The following is an 18,545-nucleotide window of genomic DNA, read 5'->3' as shown; positions in this document are numbered from 1 at the left end:
CGGACCAAACTCCTGCTCCGCTCGTACAGTGACCGGATGGCCCCTAATAAAGGGCCCCTGATTCCATACTCCTGGAGCACACCCCACAGGGCATCACGAGGGACACAGTCAAATGCCTTCTCCAGGTCCACAAAACACATGTGAACCGGTTGGGCAAACTCCCATGAACCCTCGAGCACCCTGTAGAGGGTATAGAGCTGGTCCAGTGTTCCACGGCTGGGACGAAAACCACACTGTTCCTCCTGAAGCCGAGGTTCGACTATCGGTCGGACTCTCCTCTCCAATACCCTGGCGTAGGCCTTACCAGGGAGGCTGAGGAGTGTGATCCCCCTGTAGTTGGAACACACCCTCCGGTCCCCCTTCTTATAAAGGGGGACCACCACCCCAGTCTGCCAGTCCAGAGGCACTGTCCCCGACCGCCACACAGTGTTGAAGAGGCGTGTCAACAATGACAGCCCTACAACATCCAGACACTTGAGGTACTCAGGGCGGATCTCATCCACCCCCGAAGCCTTGCCACCGCGGAGCTTTTTAACCACCTCGGTGACTTCAGCCTGGGTGATGAAAGAGTCCAACCCCGAGTCCCCAGCCTCTGTTTCCACCACGGAATGCGTGATGGCAGGATTGAGGAGATCCTCGAAGTACTCCTTCCACCGCCCGATAATGTCCTCAGTCGAGGTCAGCAGTCTCCTGCCCCCACTATAAACAGTGTTGGCAAAGCACTGCTTCCCCCTCCTGAGGCGCCGGACGGTTTGCAAGAATCGCTTCGAGGCCAACCGGTAGTCCTTCTCCATGGCCTCACCGAACTCTTCCCAGGCCCGAGTTTTTGCCTCTGCCACAGCCCGGGCCGCAGCACGCTTGGCCTCACGGTACCCGTCAGCCGCCTCGGGAGTCCCACAAGCCAACCACAGCCAATAGGACTCCTTCTTCAGCTTAACAGCATCCCTTACTGCCGGTGTCCACCACCGGGTTCTGGGATTGCCGCCACGACAGGCACCGCAGACCTTACGGCCGCAGCTATGGGCAGCAGCATCGACAATAGATGCAGAGAACATGGTCCACTCGGACTCTATGTCTCCAACATCCCCCGGGATCTGGTCGAAGCTCTCCCGGAGGTGAGAGTTGAATACATCCCTGGCCGAGGGCTCCGCCAGGCGTTCCCAGCAGACCCTCACTATGCGCTTGGGCCTGCCAAGTCTGTCTGGCTTTCTCCTCCTCCAGCGGATCCAACTCACCACCAGGTGATGATCAGTGGACAGCTCAGCCCCTCTCTTCACCCGAGTGTCCAAAACATGCGGCCGAAGGTCTGATGATACGACAACAAAGTCTATCATCGACCTCCTGCCTAGGGTGTCCTGGTGCCAAGTGCACTGATGGACACCCTTATGTTTGAACATGGTGTTCGTTATGGACAATCCGTGACTGGCACAGAAGTCCAATAACAAAACACCACTCGGATTCAGATTGGGGAGGCCATTCCTCCCGATCACGCCTCTCCAGGTGTCACTGTCGTTCCCCACGTGGGCGTTGAAGTCCCCCAGCAGAATAATGGAGTCCCCGGGAGGGGCACTATCCAGCACCCCCGACAGGGACGCCAAGAAGGCAGGGTACTCTGCACTACCACTCGGCCCGTAGGCTGAAATGATAGTCAGAGACCTCTCCCCAACCCGAAGGCGCAGGGATACAACCCTCTCATCCACTGGGGTAAACCCCAACACGAGACGGCTGAGCTGGGGGGCAACAAGCAAACCCACACCAGCCCGCCGCCTTTCCCCGTGGGCCACTCCAGAGTAGAAGAGAGTCCAACCCCTCTCAAGGAAATGGGTTCCAGAGCCCACGCTGTGCATGGAGGCGAGCCCGACTATTTCTAGTCGATATCTCTCGACCTCCCGCACAAGCTCAGGCTCCTTCCCCCCCAGCAGACATCTTGTTGGAGGATTTCATTTAGCTATGAAATGTTTTAACATTTAAACATTTACTTTACAAAATGGAGAACTGAGAAAAGGACCAATATGTGGAATTAGTATTCATCAATCATTGACAATATCAAATGTAGCTACTAGCTGGTAATAATTCTATATTTAATCTTAATTATTAAAAAGGACCGTGCACACTAATGAACATGAGCATTTCAGTCACTGTATGCCAGCTTTAGGAATACAGACTACAGGTCCTTCTCAAAATATTAGCATATTGTGATAAAGTTCATTATTTTCCATAATGTCATGATGAAAATTTAACATTCATATATTTTAGATTCATTGCACACTAACTGAAATATTTCAGGTCTTTTATTGTCTTAATACGGATGATTTTGGCATACAGCTCATGAAAACCCAAAATTCCTATCTCACAAAATTAGCATATCATTAAAAGGGTCTCTAAACGAGCTATGAACCTAATCATCTGAATCAACGAGTTAACTCTAAACACCTGCAAAAGATTCCTGAGGCCTTTAAAACTCCCAGCCTGGTTCATCACTCAAAACCCCAATCATGGGTAAGACTGCCGACCTGACTGCTGTCCAGAAGGCCACTATTGACACCCTCAAGCAAGAGGGTAAGACACAGAAAGAAATTTCTGAACGAATAGGCTGTTCCCAGAGTGCTGTATCAAGGCACCTCAGTGGGAAGTCTGTGGGAAGGAAAAAGTGTGGCAGAAAACGCTGCACAACGAGAAGAGGTGACCGGACCCTGAGGAAGATTGTGGAGAAGGGCCGATTCCAGACCTTGGGGGACCTGCGGAAGCAGTGGACTGAGTCTGGAGTAGAAACATCCAGAGCCACCGTGCACAGGCGTGTGCAGGAAATGGGCTACAGGTGCTGCATTCCCCAGGTCAAGCCACTTTTGAACTTGAAACAGCGGCAGAAGCGCCTGACCTGGGCTACAGAGAAGCAGCACTGGACTGTTGCTCAGTGGTCCAAAGTACTTTTTTCGGATGAAAGCAAATTCTGCATGTCATTCGGAAATCAAGGTGCCAGAGTCTGGAGGAAGACTGGGGAGAAGGAAATGCCAAAATGCCAGAAGTCCAGTGTCAAGTACCCACAGTCAGTGATGGTCTGGGGTGCCGTGTCAGCTGCTGGTGTTGGTCCACTGTGTTTTATCAAGGTCAGGATCAATGCAGCTACCTATCAGGAGATTTTGGAGCACTTCATGCTTCCATCTGCTGAAAAGCTTTATGGAGATGAAGATTTCATTTTTCAGCACGACCTGGCACCTGCTCACTGTGCCAAAACCACTGGTAAAGGGTTTACTGACCATGGTATCACTGTGCTCAATTGGCCTGCCAACTCTCCTGACCTGAACCCCATAGAGAATCTGTGGGATATTGTGAAGAGAACGTTGAGAGACTCAAGACCCAACACTCTGGATGAGCTAAAGGCCGCTATCGAAGCATCCTGGGCCTCCATAAGACCTCAGCAGTGCCACAGGCTGATTGCCTCCATGCCACGCCGCATTGAAGCAGTCATTTCTGCAAAAGGATTCCCGACCAAGTATTGAGTGCATAACTGTACATGATTATTTGAAGGTTGACGTTTTTTGTATTAAAAACACTTTTCTTTTATTGGTCGGATGAAATATGCTAATTTTGTGAGATAGGAACTTTGGGTTTTCATGAGCTGTATGCCAAAATCATCCGTATTAAGACAATAAAAGACCTGAAATATTTCAGTTAGTGTGCAATGAATCTAAAATATATGAATGCTAAATTTTCATCATGACATTATGGAAAATAATGAACTTTATCACAATATGCTAATATTTTGAGAAGGACCTGTACTTTTTATTTGCAGTTTGCTGCAGCTAGATGGCATAAAAGCAAAAACAAAATCATCAACAATTAAACATTTTTGTGTAACCAGTTAGATTATTTGAACAAACTTACAGAAAGTTATTAAAATACAGCTTGAAAAGCACAGGACCGCATATATAACCTTGAGAAATCCCAATATCAGCAACAAACATTTCAGAAACGTTATCTATGCAAACACAGTGTTTCAGTTACTCAAATATAAATACATTAATTTCATTGCATCAGCTGGAAAATTGAATTGTTCTAACTTTGTGAAGGGGACTTCTTGCTTAACAACCCTCCAATCCAATTAAGCTTTGATCTTTTTAGAGAAAAATAAACACAATTAGCAGTTTCAGTAAAAAGATCTTTAAACAATCCTAATTTAATAGAATGTAACGGAAAAGGAGAGCTATTCCAGTTTTCCAAGACTTCAGATCCAATGAACACAGCGTGGGGGTTGAAAGACATTTGACTGAGATATCCTAGTTTTTATGCAAGAACTGTCTTATTCTTTTACCTAAATGAAATTTCAACTGTTGTGTTCAGAGTTTATATTTGTGCCGTAACAATGACCTGGCTCAGTTCAACAAGTAACGTCCAATCAGAGGTTTCTGTAAAGATGCATTGAGGATGAAAAGTTGAATACTGTACTAAGGTCCTAAAAAAATCCAATGATTACAATTACCCCTCACCTTCCAGTCTCTGTGGCAGTGGCTGCTCTGCACCTGCAGGAGGCGCCACTCTGCTGTGGGAGTGGCTGAGGCTGGGAGGGGTCATACTGTAAGAAGTATACTGCAGCAGAGCATCCAGTAGCCAGAAACAGTCTGAGGAATAGACAAAAAAGATAAAAAAACATGAACAAGAATCTTGAAATGTGTGAAAACAGATTAAAAATGAGAGATTTCACCTTTTTGTCTGTGACTGTCGTCGATACAGTTTGAGTCTCCATACAGAGCAATCCGACCTCCCCCCTCTGAATGGGTTTGGTACAGTCCCAGGATGGGAACTCCCTCCACCACAGCAGTCTCCTGCTTTAACACTTCCAGACCTGCACACACACACATACACACAGTGCAGTTTTTTTTAATCTGACACAGATTAAAATGTTGCTTGTCAGACTGTATATGGCTACCAGCCAGCTTCCTGCTACACTGAGCTGGGTTTAAAACTTTAAACGAGATTCTGGTACCTTGATCTTTTAGGTTCTTGGCAATTACAATTCCATCTTCTGGGAAACGGGCAATGCTACAGCCTGAGGCGTAGTACACTGCAAGAAAGCCAGAGACAAAAGCTTTATTTATTTTCCATGTCAATAAGGCCTCGCAACACAAGACCAGAGGATAAAATCTTACTATCATGATCAGCCAGGGTGAAGTCCCCTTCATACAGCCCGTCGCTGAAAGCCATCCCCCACACTGAGATCAAGTCGTTCAAAGCAGGCACATTAGCGCCCCCTGTGTCTGGCATCCACCACTGCCTGCAGGTTGCAGTAAGGAGATACTTCAGGTTTCAAGTTTAGGCAAGAAAAAAAACAACACTTCAAAACAAACAAAAATATCTGATATGATCCTGCAGCAGGTTTTTAAAGAAAGAAGATTTATTTAATTATCTAAAATAAAATTTAAAAAAGCCAATGCCATTGAATTAAAACAGAACTACCAGTCAAAATATTTTAAAGCAATGAAGTTTGTATTTTAATCTCTGGCAGGATCTAAATGGAGCAGCTGAGTAATGCTTATCTGCGTGAGGAGCTCTGAATGGGGGAAGCCATGATGTACAACATCTATTACAGGGAGGACACATAAATAACGCAGCAGGGAGAGAACCTGTGACACAACAAGCTGCACCACACAGTTCATCTTGGGAGCATTATTACACGATAAAGCTGCAGCTGAACGGATTTGTGAGGTAATAGGATGTTAATAATTGAAGTGCTGAATAATCGAGCGACAGGACACATTGTTCATTTCACAGACCTGTTGACTAAACAGAGATAGATGCATTCTGCTGTTGATAGTTAACTATTTTGGCACTGTGATAATTGAAAATATTCACATTTATGTGCAGCATAATTAAACACCAGCCGAGAGCACTGGCATAATCTAAAGCGTTGGACTACAGGATGTAATTACTAAAATTTGTTTCCATAACACTGAGAAAATTATGTGTATCTGTCCAACCTTTTAGGTTGTTCTGTATCCACTTAAACAAGCATGTGCTGCAGCTTTGACTAAATCACAATCTGCAATGTGTTAATTACAAATGGCCCACATAAAAACCGAACATTAGGGAGATAAACACACATAAACTAACCTTTCACGTGCTTAAATCAATCTATGTAATAACAGACTGTTACTGCAACAGGTAAACTGCAATCTCTGTTTCCAGTGAAAAAACTGCAATCTGTTTGCTGTCGTGGTAAAAATAAAGTTTTTAACAAATAACCTGGTTTTCATCAGGTTCTGAAATTATTTCAATATAACCTGAAGTTCACAAAAAGGACACAACAGAATCCACACCTTCATTATCTAATAAACAAGGATGAAGACGCAGAGGAAAAGTGTGAAAATACAATCAAACTAAGAAATACCCTAGAGCTGGGTGTTCATTTTACCGATCACCTGTCTTTTTTATCTTAGTTATTGAGATTTTTATTTAATATTTACATTTCCGATCCTTGGATAATTCTTATCCAACAAAATTTTCACCCGTGAGTGTGCTTGATTTGCACACTACGCTGAATTTTCCCATTGAGAGTCAAGTAAAGGATCCCTCTATTCTATATTTTTACATCGATTTATCTTTCTATCTGGTGTCTTTGATGATGCAACAATGCACAATTTTCAGTTAACAACCAAATACAGTATCTGATGATTCTATTTACAGAAATTTCCATGTCATGAAGAGCAATGAAATATCTCAAATGGAGACATCAGAAATGGTGTACAAGGCAACAATATTAATCATAACTCATTTTTATTCTTGCATAAATATGTAAAACATTTTGGGTTGTATAAAACAGTTATAGAGGAAATAATAAGTTAATTTCACTCGCCTACATGCCCTGTAGAAATGTATTGTTATCGTACGAGCCACGCCTTTTTAAGGAGGCAGTTTTATGATTAATCTGATTGTGAGTGAGTGACAACGGCTGCAGCAGAATGCCAACAGAGGCAATTAAATTACTCACTGTCGGTCATAAAGTGTGTAGTTAACTGGTATCTAAAGGCTGTACGGTGTGTTAAGGCTCTCAGATGGGAAATGAAGATTTAGCTAAAGCAAAGTTAAACGTGTCTCAATGTGGATAAGCCCTTGAAACTTTTAAAGGCAGCTATTTATAGACTATTTCTGTTATAATAATATACTACAGAGTTGTATGGTTCTGACATTGTTACCTGGTGTTTTCATCGTAGAACTTGACCTTCCTCATCACCGAGGTGTTGTACCAGTCACTGAAGATGATGAGCGACAGGCCGTTGTCAATGTCTCTCCTCAACTTGGTGATCTCTTCAGGGAAATACTCCTCCTCACTGTCCACCATTAACAGCGTGCCTACAAGGAAGCAAAGCGACATCACGCTTAAACCCTTAGGATCATAAAAAAAATAATAAATGGTAATATGGTAAATGGCCTGTTCTTATATAGCGCTTTATCTAGTCCTAGGACTTCAAAACGCTTTACACTACAATCAGTCATACACGCATTCAGACCTCACTGTAGCCACAGCTGCCCTGGGGCAGACTGACAGAAGCGAGGCAGCCATACAATCGGCGCCATTGGGCCCTCTGACCACCATCAGCACACAAGGCCGATGAATGTGTCTTGGCCAAGGACACAACAACTGAGACAGATGGAGCAGGGGTTCAAATCGGCAACCGACCGGTCTCAGGGTGAACACCTACCACCTGAGCCACAGTTGGCCCAAAATAGCATCAAAACTGCTGCCAGAACTGTCATTACCACTGCTATTGGTGATTTTTCAGTCTTCAGAGATATAACTGAACAAAAAGACTTTCTGCCTTTTTAAAACATGCATAACTAAATCATAAATGTCAAATTACATCCTCATTTTATAATTTTTAAACCAGAAAGGCAGCAAAATTCAAAATACAAAAATGATTCTCTAGCAAAAGAAAGAACTTGGGTGGATTAAGCTGTGTTTCCACGTCAGGAAAGTCTTCTATAAACCTGGGAAGCTTTCTGGGGCAGTTCTTCATCATGTTTTATAGAAATTAACCTTAGGAATCGCCCCTGGTGGGGAGGTCGTACTTTTGGTATTACCCAGAAGCTTCAGTTGGCGTTTTGTGGCGGGAGGGTGCCAAGCTCTTTGTACTGGTTTAATATTCTCAGCTTTATACAATTCTAATGAAGTTGGGTCTTTGTGAAAAATATGAATAAAAATGGAATACAATGATTTGCAAATCCTGTTCAACCTATATGCAATGGAATACACTACAAAGACAAGACATTTAATGTTCAAACTCATAAAATTCATTGTTTTATTGCAAATATTCTCTCATTTTGAATTTGATGCTTGCGAGACATTCCGAACAAGCTGGGACAGGGGCGAGAAAAGATTGGGAAAGTTGAGGAATGCTCAAAAAACCCCAGTTGGAACACTCCACATAACCCGGTTAATTGGAAACAGGTGAGTGTCCTGATTGAGTACAAAAGGAGCATTCTTGAAAGGCTCAGTCATTCACAAGCAATGGAACAAAGTTCACTACTTTATGAATAACTGCATGAGCAAACAGTCCAACAGCTTAAGAACGTTTCTCAACATCCAATTGCAAAGAATGTTGTGATTACATCATCTACAGACCATCAAATCATCATAATTCAGAGAATCTGGAAAAATCTCTGCATGTAAGCAGCAAGCCCAAAAATCAACAGTGAATGCCCGTGACCTTCGACCCCTCAGGAGGCACTGCATTAAAAACCAGCATCATTCTGTCACAGATATTATCACATGGGCTCAGGAACATTTCAGAAAACCACTGTCAGTTAACACAGTTCATCGCTACAGCTACAAATGTAAAACCCCAGAAACGCTGCCAGCTTCTCTGGGCCCGAGCTCATCTGAGATGGACCGACGCAAAGCGGAAAAGTGTGTTGTGGTCCGAAGAGTCCACATTTCAAATTATTTTTTGAAATCATGGGCATCGTGTCCTCCGGGCCAAAGAGGAAAATGTCTATTCAGATTGTTGTCAGCGCAAAGTTCAAAAGCCAGCATCTGTGATGGTATGATGGTGTGTTGGTGCCCATGGCATGGCTAACTTGCACATCTGTTAAGGCAACATTTATGCCTATATATAGGTGTTGGAGCAACATATGTTGCCATCCAAACGTCTTTTTCAGGGACGTCTGTGCTTATTTCAACGGGACAAAACCAAGACACGTTCTGCACGTGTAAAAGAGTGCGGGTACTAGACTGGCCTGCCTGCAGTCCAGACCTGTCTCCCATTGAAAATGTGTGGAACCTTAATACCCAGAGCAGTAATTAGGCCAAAATTGTACCAAAATATATATATTTTGCATTTAAAATGAAAACCTATGTAAATATGCTCTATCCAGAACTCCTTAAGTGGCATAGCTTTAGCTTCACCTGGTTCAAATTGTGTAAAAAATCTTGGTTAAGTACATTTTGCTATCTGATTATTAAATCACTTAATCTAAAAAATAGTTGTCAGATTAATTGATTACCAAAATAGTCTTTAGTTGCAGCTATACTCAACAGTTACAAGATCTCAATCCAATAGAGCACCTTCAGGAGGTGGTGGAACAGGAGAGTTGGGTCACTGATATTAAGGTGACAAATATGCAGCAATTGTGTGACGATATGTCACTATTTTGTCAAAATGGACCAAAATCCCTCAAGAATGTTTCTAATGTCATGTTTAACTACTAACCTTAGCCAATCAAGTGACGTTGGTAGAGTTTGAAGTGACTTTACATTACTTCAAAAAAGCTGTATGCTGTTTAGAGCAGCAAGTCAGAATCTGCTTTTTGAAATGCTGGAGTTAATCTGCCAAACAAAATTATTTTATGTCCCAGCTTTTATATTTTTAGAAAACCTCAGCAAAATAAAACCCAGTAAACACCATTCAGTGTTTAATCCATATTTTTCTACAGGTGCTGGGTTTCTGTGTCCGTACCATACTGGCTGGCGTCGAAACATGTGAGAGGTGCTCCTAGAACTTCAACAAAGTAGCCCATACTCCTCAGGTGCTGGTACATATCCCTGAAGTTGGTGTGGATGTGGTCCCCATTCCTGTAACGAGAAAAATATCCACTAAACTTAAACCATGTTGATTTACAGGAACAATCAAATGAACATCTTTCATCCAAAATGTCACAAATAGAGCAACTTCTATAGATGCGCACCAGTCCAGTGGGTCGTTCTTCATTCGGAGGTTGTCTCGAGGAAAGTAGCCAGGTGGGTAGCGCAGATTGTGGTACTGGTCCCACAGAACCCTCTTACTGCGAGGTGGAGTGGCCACTATCCTTACCTTGATGGGAAGTTTGACAGTGGATGTAAGCTCCCCTCCAACTTCTGACTGAAAAAGAAATGCAAGAACACACGAGATTAATTGTACATGCCTATAGATGGATCAATTTAAATGATCCACACTGGAGCTTTAAGGCATAAAACAAACATAATTTACATAATATCTACAACTATAAAGGGGCATTATTAAATGGGACGCATCTACAAAAAAATAAATATACAGAAATAATGAAAGGGCTATCGATGTGGAGGCAAAAAACTGCTTGTATATACAGTTTGTTAACTAAGCAATTATTCAAAACTGTAACTGAGCTCATCTGATGGATGTTAACAGTTGTCTTTTTGCTCCGACTCACGTCATTCTCTGCAGGTGATGCAACCGTGACCATCACATGACCCTGAGCGATACCCTCCCACGACGCGGCTTTCTTGGCCACAGAGATGGACACGGCCAGGTAACCGGCCCATGGCCACAGCACAGGTGAGTATGAGATGGCCACGTCGATGTTGTCACCATTCTGAGGCAGGTATGGCTGCCAGATGGGCTGAAAAGAATTAAGCATTTACTGGGCGAGCTTAAAGGGAAGATGGTTATTCGAACTAAGTTCATCACAGTGCAAAACCTTTAACACGTTGCAGACAGAGGTCTGATATGGTACTCATTTACAGACAACCTGCAAAAATGGCAGTGTATCAAATACTTGTTCTCCCCACTGTATGTAAACCAAACCGATATAAGGAACTATAACTGAACATGTATACAGTTAGTGTTGGACAGGCCTAATATGAAACAGAAGGCAGTTGATTTAAAGAGTATGAATCAAGTGCAGTTTATTTTCTAAATGTGCACTCAAAGAATACCTATTTTAATAAATGTTTATTATGGTATAGAAAAATAAGCCCATATGAAGCAAGATAAGATGTAATTTGGGAAAAGGTACAAGAAAAACGAAACTAAGTTAAAAGCTAGGCTGAGATATAAGCTAATACTATTTGCCAAACCCAGACTTGTGCATTGGACAGCTCTGCTAAAAAAAGAAGCCATGATTATGCATACGAGAGAACACTTCTCCACTGCTCTGGAGTCCAGTGGTGGCGTGCTTTACACCACTACATCCAACACTTGGCATTGCACTTGGTGAGATAAGGCTTGGGTGTAGCTGCTTTGAAGTTTGCTATGCAATGTTCTTGAGCCATTCTGAGAGCTACATTAAGTTTTGCGGTCTGTAGCTATGGACTCTTCAGGAGTTGGCAACCTCTGCACACTATGGGCCTGATTTTCAAAGATTCCAAATAAGGAGAGCTAAATAGGTGCAGACTGCCCTGTTTAAGTGAGGAAATTGCGTGTGCTACTGGCTGTCACTATATAGTGTAGGAGAGAAGAGTGGCCGTAAAAGAGAGATGACGTTCGAAGACGTGGAGTTGAGCATAATATTAATAATGAGATATAATAATTATAATAATAATTATTATTATTATAGCTTACCCCCCAAAACAAAAACCTGAATTCAATGAATTGGGTTTGATAGTGAACTTTTAGCATCATAGTGTATAAACTAAGGTAAAATATAAGCTAAGTATAGCCAAGATATAAACATAATCTAAAATAAGCTAAGCTAAGACGTAAAGTAAGATATACTCAACTAAAATATAAAATAAGCCCGGGTAAGGCTGTGCTAATATAAGGAACGTGATTGTCCTCCATCTTGTTTGCCTACCTTATCGACAATCCTGCCAGTGACTCCCATGCCGTTGAGGATGGTCACATTAACGATGGTGGGCATTCCTCCGTAGTAGATTGGCTGAGAGCAGTAAGGCCACATGTATGGACACTCAGTCAGGTCGATGTAGCTGGGAGACAGACTGGGAATAAAATGAGGACAGCTTAGAAAAATATCCAACCCTGCTTCTCTATTATCACACCTTTATGTGACTTTTGTTAAATGTCAAACGTTACCAGTCAGAGCAGACAGAAGGAAGAAATCACGCTGTGAAATAATATTCAACATGAAAGCAAAGATTAAATATTATGAAGTATTTTGTTTGTGTGTGGTTAAACTGTTTAGTAAATACACCAAACACATTTATGTATTTACCTTGGAGACAACGTCCAATCAGATCTATTCAATGTTTCAATCTGATTTATAAAAATGTGGATTAAAAGATTGCTTCACCTCCGGAGCATGATTAATGTCTCTGCAGGGAAAGTCTGTTTCAAAGAGCAATTAAATTTCATCTCCAGCTGTAAACAACAGCAGCAAACATCAGACATGTTCAATGTAAACCAGCAGTGTGCATTAAACTCATCAGAGAGGACTCTAAAACCACTGTGTTGATCTCTTTCAGAGTTACATCATCTATGGGTGTGTGTATAAAAACAAATACATTTCTGCAAACTCCTGCTCCCTGTGCTCAGCTTTCTGTCTCATGGTTGTTTTTTTGTTCATTCACAGCTATGTGCTCACCTGGCCTGGGGTTTGTAGCTGTTAAGAATTTGGTAGGCTCGGATCAAGTCCAGCTTCCCGTGGCCCTGTTCAAACATGTTGACCCCAGGAAGCCTGCGGGCGGAGGCGATCAGAGCCTGCTTCATGGAGGCGGGGTTCACCAGCTCTCGGTTGAGGACGGTGCTGCAGGAGAAATAAGGTAGAGTTCTTATGTATTTGTGAAACTGCTGGTGTCAGATTCACCAGGATGTAACTCAGAACAGAGAATATGCGTGGCTCTGATGTTTAACACAGTAATATGAGCTGACGAATAGGCTTAGGTACAGCTCTGCAACAGGAGAACCTTTCATTGTTAGGATGTTGCACCAATAAGACTGGGAATGACACCAAAAATTCATCAGCAGCATGCGTCTGTGCTCATAGAGGATTACATAACCAGAGATAACTACAAGGTCAAGCATCAGCAATCTACAATAAATCCTTTTAATTCAATTCAAATCAGTTTATTTATATAGCGCCAATTCACAACACATGTCGTCTCAAGGCACTTCACAACAGTCAGGTACATACAATCCAATTAATCCTAACCATTGAACAGTGCAGTCAGATTCAGTTATTTATTCAAATTGGGTAAAGCTTTTTTCTGTCTAAGGAAACCCAGCAGATTGCATCCAGTCAGTGACTTGCAGCATTCACTCCTCCCTGATGAGCATGTAGAGACAGTGAACAGTCACTGGCGTTGACTTTGCAGCAATCCCTCATACTGAGCATGCATGTAGCGACAGTGGAGAGGAAAAACTCCCTTTTAACAGGAAGAAACCTCCAGCAGAACCAGGCTCAGTGTGAGCGGCCATCTGCCACAACCGACTGGGGGTTTGAGAGAACAGAGCAGAGACACAAAGAGAACACAGAAGCACTGATCCAGGAGTCCTTTCTATGGGAAGGAAAAGTAAATGTTAATGGATGTAGCTCCTTTAGTCGTTTCACCTAGAAAGAAAGAACAGATAAACTCTGAGCCAGTTTTCAAGGTCAGAGTCTGAAAGAGAGCACATAGAGTTAGTTACAGTAGAAGCTCAGTCAATCGCCATGTCTAGGAGAGAGAAAGGGTTAAACACTGAAAGACAGGGCCATGTGGATCATCGGTAGAGGGTGAGCATTAAGTTGTTGCCAGCAGAAGCTTGGACGATGTCCCTCTCCAGAAAGGTGTCACAGGTAGACACAGAGTCAGGCCAGGTGTAGCTTCTAGGAAGAGAAAAGAGAGAGAACAAAGTTAAAAGCTGAAATAACAGCAAATAATGCAAAATTGGAAAGTAGTGTGAGAATGTAGCGAAGCGGGTGAAAGTGGTCATTATGTCCTCCAGCAGCCTAAGCCTATAGCAGCATAACTACAGAGATAGCTCAGGATAACCTAAGCAACTCTAACTATAAGCTTTATCAAAAAGGAAAGTTTTAAGACTAGCCTTAAAAGTAGACAGGGTGTCTGCCTCACGGACTAAAACTGGGAGCTGGTTCCACAGGAGAGGAGTCTGATAACTAAAGGATCTGCCTCCCAATCTACTTCTAGAGACTCTAGGAACCACCAGTAAACCTGCAGTCTGAGAACGAAGTGCTCTGTTAGGAACATATGGAACAATCAGATCTCTGATGTATGATGGAGCTAGATCATTAAGGGCTTTATATGTGAGGAGGATAATTTTAAATTATATTCTGGATTTAACAGGAAGCCAATGAAGGGAAGCTAAAATAGGAGAAATATGATCTCTCTTTTTAATTTTTATCAGAACTCTTGCAGCAGCATTTTGAATCAGCTGAAGGCTTTTAACTGCATTTTGTAGATATCCTGATAGTAAAGAATTACAATAGTCCAGCCTTGAAGTAACAAATGCATGGACTAGTTTTTCAGTGTCACTCCTGGACAGAAGTCCAAGAGTCCTGTTTAATATGGGATTTAAATGACACGTCCTGGTCAAAAATAACACCAAGGTTTTTTACTTTATTATCAGTGGTCAATTTAATGCCATCCAGGTTAAGTGATTGACTAAGCAGTTTCTTTTTAAAGACTCCAATCCAAAGATGACAACTTCTGTCTTGTCTGAATTTAGAAGCAGAACATTTAAAGTCATCCAAGTTTTTATGTCTTCAAGACATGCTTGTAGTCTATCTAACTGGTTGGGCTCATCAGGATTTATGGATAAGTAAAGCTGAATATCATCAGCGTAACAGTGAAAATGTATCCTATGCTGCCTGATAATTTGACCTATTGGAAGCATATAAATAGTAAAGAGAATTGGCCCAAGTACTGAACCCTGTGGTACTCCACATGAACAAACTGGAATCTGTCAGACAGATAAGATTTAAACCAGCCTAGCGCTGTTCCCCTGATCCCTACAGCATATTCCAGCCTTTTTAAAAGAATATTATGGTCAACTGTATCAAATGCAGCACTGAGATCTAAGAGGACAAGTACAGACACAAGTCCATTATCTGAGGCCATAAGAATATCATTAGTGACTTTCAGCAGAGCTGTTTCAGTGCTATGATGAGCTCTGAAGCCTGACCGAAACTTAAACAGGTCATTGCTGTGTAAATGCTCACACATTTGATTAGCAACAATTTAGTATATATATAGTGGAGATGCAACTGTGAAGCCATCTACAAGAAGGGACAGAGCAGACTGTACTTCTTGAGGAAGCTTAGTTCCTTTGGTGTTTGCAGCAAGATGCTGCATATCTTCTACAAGTCTGTTGTGGAGAGTTTGATCTCTTCTACCATCATCTGCTGGGGAAGCAGCATCAGAGCCAGGGGCTTAAAAAAGCTCAACAAGCTGATAAAGAAGGCTGGCTCTGTTCTGGGGACTCCTCTGGAACCTCTGGAGATCATTGTGGAAAGAAGAATTCTTCATAAAATGAAGGACATTATGGAGAACCCTGAGCATCCTCTTCATGAGACTGTCCTACAACAACAGTGTCTTCAGTCAGAGGCTTCTTCAGATCTGCTGTAAGACGGAGCGCTACAGGAGATCCTTCCTGCCCACAGCCATCAGCATCTACAACGGCTCTTTGAGGAAACCTTCATAATGAGCTACAACATTTAATTTCCCTTTGGGATTAATAAAGTATTTTTGAATTGAATTTTCTCAAGAATTTTAGATAAGAATGGAAGATTGGATATAGGTTTGTAATTTATTAAGTCATCTCGATCAAGCGAAGGTTTCTTAAGCAAAGGTTTAATTACAGCTACCTTAAAAAGAACAAACAGGAGCAAAATACAAAACAGAAAATTTAGCTTTTTGAAGGCAGATTAACCTGGTTTAAGAATCTCACCTGGCCAAAAGTGTGACAGCACCTGCGACAACAGGTGAGGCCACGCTGGTCCCAGACAACGAGCGACATCCTTCCTTTAAACCTGAGCCTCGAACTCCTGAACCGTAGGTTACGATATCAGGCTTTACTCTGCCGTAACCCCCCGGCAACTCCTGAACAACGGTAAAAAAAAAGCAAAGCCCGAGATGACAGCTGCACATCAGATTGATCACTACTCAGATTTGATACATGATCTGCTGACAGATAGGAAATTATATCAATTTATTTTTTATTCACTTTATTCTAAAAAATTGGGTTAAACTTGTACACAAAAGGGTGGTTCATGAACTCAATAAAAGCAGGACAGATAATCTGGAAATCTGAATGTGTGCATCCCTGCACTATCTTACCCAAGTTGTCATGCCTCTGGAGGAAAACCGTGCTATGTTGTCCTCAAAGTCGATCCCCCCAACTCCAATCACATCCATCTGGTCGGCTGGATTGTTCAGGGTGCTGAAAGACATTCCAAGAATTTCTTTTTAAAAGGCTAAAGTGACATTCATAGTAATCCTAACAACACACCATTGTTTCACAAGCTATGGAAACTAAAGTCCTGAAGTCAAAAATTAAACCGGGAACCTTCGCCTCATTATTAACTAAATTGGTTCTAGTGCTACTTCAGAGCTGCTACTGAAGCTAGGTGGTCAACTTATAGCTTCTCAGGTAGTACAGCATCTTCCTAAGACCCACTAAATCAGCATAAACCAGATCAACATGGGATTCATGGGAGCATCTTTGTACACATTAACTCAGCTGGAAGCTAAAAAGATGAACGTACCCATACAGAGGTCCATCGTTTCCGATAGCAGAGACCATGATCACTTTGTTGGCAGTCAGCTCCCACACCTGTCAGTCAAACATTTAGAAGAAATGCAAAAATAAATTGACATTTTAAACATCTGAAGAGTTTCTATTTCTAAAGTTTTCCATCCTTAAATTTTCACAGTTTAGGGGGATTTCTCAGTCATATTTCACATGGTACTTAACAGTGTTATTTTCCCTTAAATCTAAGTACATTTTAAACACATCAAGAAACAATAAGATCTTTGATGGACCTGGTATTGAGGTTAGTAAAAATCAGCTTAATTTCAGAGAGACGCTTTCACACGCTGGACAAAACAAATATGAACAATGATTTTAAGCGCAACGGCTACCAGACAAAAAGTCTCAATTTCTGACAATCAAGCTGTGGGAAACAAATACTGAGCTAGACCCTGTATGAACAGCTATCTAACTCCACTATGATCCCTTGTACCGGTGAAAAATGAGGGAATTAGCGACAGCATTGAGTTCAGCCCAAATTATTCATAACCCTGGCAGATTTAGGTTTCAAGGTCAAGCTAACTTTAATTATTAGGATCACAAGTAATCTGTCAGATAGACAATCTGTGGAGGGAGCTAAAGATTAGGGTGATGGCAAGGAGGCCTTCCAACCTCAAAAGACTCAGCACTCATCAAAGAGAAATTGTCAAAATACTAGTGAAAACAGGCAAAGCTGGTCATTAAATACAACATTGCTTGGATTGCTGTAATGACAATACAGACGTTTCCAGGGATGATTGAGAAGGGTGTAAATAATTTTTAACAAACCTATTTTAAATAAAACGAAAACAAAACATATTCTTTTTTAAATTGACAGTGCTGAATCGTTTTGTGCTGCACTAATACACATTTTATTAGCAAGTGAGAAGCAGAAACGACTCTCAATGTCTTTTCTATGTGTGTACATGGTTTGCTTTTGTTTGTGTAAGGTAAAAATCTTTAAAAAAAAGGCAATTACAGCAACTGATTTTAAAATAATATATTTGCTCCAAATGTTTATTCCCAATGCAGGTACAATACAGAGAACTAGGGTCCTCCAATGTATAGAAAAACTGAAAAAGTTGCTGACAGTGAAAGGATCTGAAACTTCACAATGAACCTGAAAAACAGACGGCATAAAAGGGTGTTCTGCTTGTTCAATTTATGTATTTTAAGAAAGGTTAATTAAACTCTAATGACTGTTTCAGGAAACAACCGACATGTTTTTGAACTCACCGGGGAGGGAGGAACACCTTAAAAAGCACGTTGTTGTACATGTTTTCAGACGCCCGGCTTGACCTGTTTGAACTAAATGTTGACCTGCTTTGTCTCATTAGGTTGTTGTATTGAAGTATGCTTCATAGAGCTTCATCAGCAGCCACACCAACGTTTTGGGAAAAAAAAAAAACCTAGGCTACACCCATTTGTATGCCTTACTTTATCAACGAAAGGATGGTCCATGAAGTCAGGTCCACCAATACTGAGGTTCAAAACATCAATTTTCTTCAGGATGGCGTAGTTAAAAGCATCTAGAAACCATGAGGTGTAGGAAACCTGAAATGTGAAAACAGCACATATTTTGGTTTCATTTGAGGCAGAATTTGGAGTTTTGTTTCCCTGAATGGAGATAAAATA

At 41.8% G+C, this 18,545-nt stretch overlaps 1 protein-coding gene across 2 annotated transcripts in view; it reads right to left on the bottom strand.

Annotated features, from left to right (window-relative positions):
• The window catches only part of mbtps1 (membrane-bound transcription factor peptidase, site 1), a 43,445-nt gene that overhangs the window by 7,862 nt on the left and 17,038 nt on the right, over window positions 1–18,545 (bottom strand). For both annotated transcript variants that reach the window (XM_047348983.1, XM_047348974.1), the window contains exons 7-20: window positions 18,348–18,464; window positions 16,888–16,955; window positions 16,460–16,562; window positions 16,071–16,222; window positions 12,769–12,930; window positions 12,022–12,166; window positions 10,660–10,848; window positions 10,180–10,352; window positions 9,951–10,066; window positions 7,191–7,347; window positions 5,148–5,272; window positions 4,985–5,062; window positions 4,703–4,843; window positions 4,488–4,619 (exon numbers count right to left, since the gene is read on the bottom strand). In XM_047348983.1, the coding sequence (XP_047204939.1) occupies window positions 4,488–4,619; window positions 4,703–4,843; window positions 4,985–5,062; window positions 5,148–5,272; window positions 7,191–7,347; window positions 9,951–10,066; window positions 10,180–10,352; window positions 10,660–10,848; window positions 12,022–12,166; window positions 12,769–12,930; window positions 16,071–16,222; window positions 16,460–16,562; window positions 16,888–16,955; window positions 18,348–18,464 (1,858 nt within the window). The remainder of the gene's footprint in view (window positions 1–4,487; window positions 4,620–4,702; window positions 4,844–4,984; window positions 5,063–5,147; window positions 5,273–7,190; window positions 7,348–9,950; window positions 10,067–10,179; window positions 10,353–10,659; window positions 10,849–12,021; window positions 12,167–12,768; window positions 12,931–16,070; window positions 16,223–16,459; window positions 16,563–16,887; window positions 16,956–18,347; window positions 18,465–18,545) is intronic.

This window comes from Girardinichthys multiradiatus, chromosome 2 (assembly GCF_021462225.1).
Source record: "Girardinichthys multiradiatus isolate DD_20200921_A chromosome 2, DD_fGirMul_XY1, whole genome shotgun sequence".
Lineage (NCBI taxonomy): Eukaryota > Metazoa > Chordata > Actinopteri > Cyprinodontiformes > Goodeidae > Girardinichthys > Girardinichthys multiradiatus.
This window is presented reverse-complemented; position numbering and strand designations above follow the sequence as displayed.